Source organism: Frankliniella occidentalis, unplaced genomic scaffold, assembly GCF_000697945.3.
Source record: "Frankliniella occidentalis isolate FOCC.00 unplaced genomic scaffold, Focc_3.1 Scaffold9, whole genome shotgun sequence".
NCBI lineage: Eukaryota > Metazoa > Arthropoda > Insecta > Thysanoptera > Thripidae > Frankliniella > Frankliniella occidentalis.
The window spans coordinates 590,232-592,879 of NW_026267139.1; the positions used below are offsets into that span (position 1 = coordinate 590,232).

The 2,648-nt window shown below is 52.3% G+C and overlaps 1 protein-coding gene across 1 annotated transcript; it reads left to right on the forward strand.

The window, feature by feature from the left end:
- Positions 1 to 231: 231 nt before the first annotated feature.
- Positions 232 to 2,648, forward strand: LOC113202719 (facilitated trehalose transporter Tret1-like; the record flags this gene model as incomplete). The annotated part of the gene is given in 4 exon segments (XM_052277264.1): positions 232 to 414; positions 840 to 1,026; positions 1,117 to 1,329; positions 1,720 to 2,648. Coding segments are annotated over 4 exon segments (816 nt in total), but the record flags the coding sequence as incomplete, so codon positions are not given.

A 2,648-nucleotide genomic window follows, 5' to 3' on the forward strand; every position in this document is an offset into this window, starting at 1 on the left:
TGCAAAAAACGAAAGTTTTGCAAAAAACGAAAGTTTTGCAAAAACGAAAGTTTTGCAAAAATGAAAGTTTTGCAAAAACGAAAGTTTTGCAAAAATGAAAGTTTTTCGCAGAACAAAATTTTTTGGGGGCCGAAGAAAAGTTTTCTTTAAAAAATAAAATCATATCTATGTCCAGAAACAGTTTTGTAGTTTTCTAAATGAGGAAACGCACGTTGTTTTCGTTGTTAACAGGTCCTCTCTGGGCCCAGCTGCGCCTCGTCGCCCGGCAAGGAGCAGGCCGTGTGGCGTGTCTTCAGCGTGCTCTTCTGCGACCCGCTTGGCTACAAGCCGCTCATCCTCATCACGTCCATATTCGCCCTGCAGCAGCTCGTGGGCGTGTACATCACCATCTACTACGCCGTCACGTTTTTTCAGGTTCGCCCCCCCCCCTTCCCAGTCTGTGTTTGCACAAAGATAAGCCCCTTTTTCGCCGCTACCTGTGCTCACGGTATGGTGTAGCACGAGGCAGAGATCCGGTTTTTTGTTTGTTTTTCTTTGGATATAGCTGTGCAGTGTTTGGCGTTGAGCACATACGCGGGAACATTTATCGAGAAGAACAAACATTTCTGGTCAGCGACAAGACGTTTGGAGCAGGGAACTGCGAGAGGGGTGAAGGCTGGTGAAGGTTACCAACCAGGCCACCCACCCCTCAGGGGTCACAGAAAACGTTTAAGTTTGTTATTTTTTTTTCTGGAAAAGTTTCCAGTTTGTCGGACTTTAAAATCAAATCGTTCGGAAGAGCCATGCTGCCGATGACAACCCCCCCCCCCTAACGTGCCTCATTTGTGCAACCCCTCCAGGAGACGCACAGCGAGCTGGACCCGTACATCGCCACCATCTGCATCGGCGTGGTGCGCCTGGTGGGCTGCACCAGCACCTCCCTCATCATGCAGCGGGTCGGCCGCCGGCCGCTGATGCTCCTGTCCTCTGTCGGGCAGTGCGTCGCTATGGCCGTGTCCGGGTACGCCACCTACTGCATCCGCCAAGGTAATGTTGTTGTGAACGGTTTTAAAAACAGTGAGAGGAGAGACGACCCGGCGATCCGCATGGATCTGCATCTACTCCTCCTCCCCGCAGAGGCCGGCTCCGTGTCCTCGTGGTGGGTCGTCATGGGCCTGCTGGTGTACATCGCCTTCGGCTGCCTCGGCTGGCAGATCATCCCCTGGTCCATGATGGCCGAGCTGTTCCCGCACCGGGTGCGAGGCCTGGCCCAGCCCATCAACAGCGGCGTCGCCCACCTGCTCATGTTCGCCATGCTGCAGGTGTACCCCGCCCTGGACTGGCTCGTGGGTGAGTGTGTGTCTCCTCGCAGTGTTGATAGTAGGTGCCGCTGCTGCTCGCGTTCCCGCGCATAGGAATTTTAATTTGCCAGGAGACTTTTCATCAAGAATTTGTTTTTTAAATGTTTGAGTTTTTCCCTTAGTTTTATTGTAATTTGTTTTAAATTTCTAGGGTTGGAAGCCCTGGAAAGTTTCCGACAAATTTCAGGAAAATTTCTGAAAAAGACGGAAAACTTCCCAGATTTTGGAAAGTTTTCCGTTATTTTCCGTACATTTTCGGAAAGTTTTCGCGGAAATTTTCCGGAAAATTTGGGAAATTTCCAACCCTATAAATTTCCAAGTTTTCCATAAAAGAGAATAAGTCAGATTTTAAATATTTCACTACACCCTGTGTCCGCAGGCGGCTCGGCGGGCGTGCAGTTCCTGTTCGCCGCCATCTCGGCCGCGAGCGGCGTGTTCGTGTGGGTGTTCCTGCCCGAGACGCGCGGCTGCACGCTGCAGGAGATCGAGGACTACTTCCAGAACAACGTCTGCTTCCTAACCGAGCGGCGGAGGCGGCGCGCCGCGCGCAGGGCGGCCGCCGTGGCAGCGCTCACCGCCAAGACCCCCGCCGCCGCCGTCGGCCCCGTCTGACCGTCCCCGGCGACGTCCGCCCCTCCCGGGGGTGGCTTTCAGCGACCTGAACACGTTCAAAATAATGTTCCTCGTGGATGGCGTGCCGCTTCCACGACAGACACTCCCCAAAGTGTGTGCGTATGTGTGTGTGTGTGTGTGTGTGCGACTATTTCGCCGTATATCGCGGGAATGTCCCACACTTTTCCAAGGGGCTCTTTTCCTTGTTCTGTTAGAGTTTATACCTCGCGTTGTGAGTGCCGCGTGAATTTACTCTTTCCCTTTTTAATTTGGCGAATCTCACATACCAGCTTAAATAGTTTACACTAAAGAGTGACGCCATCCCTACTCTTCCGCATAGAGCGCGAAGAATTTGAGTAGCGCCGGTTTCCGACCCGGTTCCTAACTGCAACGCACGTGTGCACTTGAGAGAGCGATGTCTCCGTGATAAGACTGCTTTACTGTTTGTGTAGAGACGTGCGAGTCTCTTGATGTACAGTGTAAATACAAAGTGTGTGCGGGTCGATTTGCCGCGCGCGCGTCCCGCATTTCGTATGCTCAGACTGTATACCGCAATACTGGTGAGAGCGCGAGCATTGTGATTGGCAACCCGCCGGCTAGCGTGTATTGCGGTACAGTCTATAGCTACGAAAGTGAGGCGGGGCGAATCGACGCCACCTAGTCGGTGTTCTAAAATGTGATTTAGCTTTTATTATA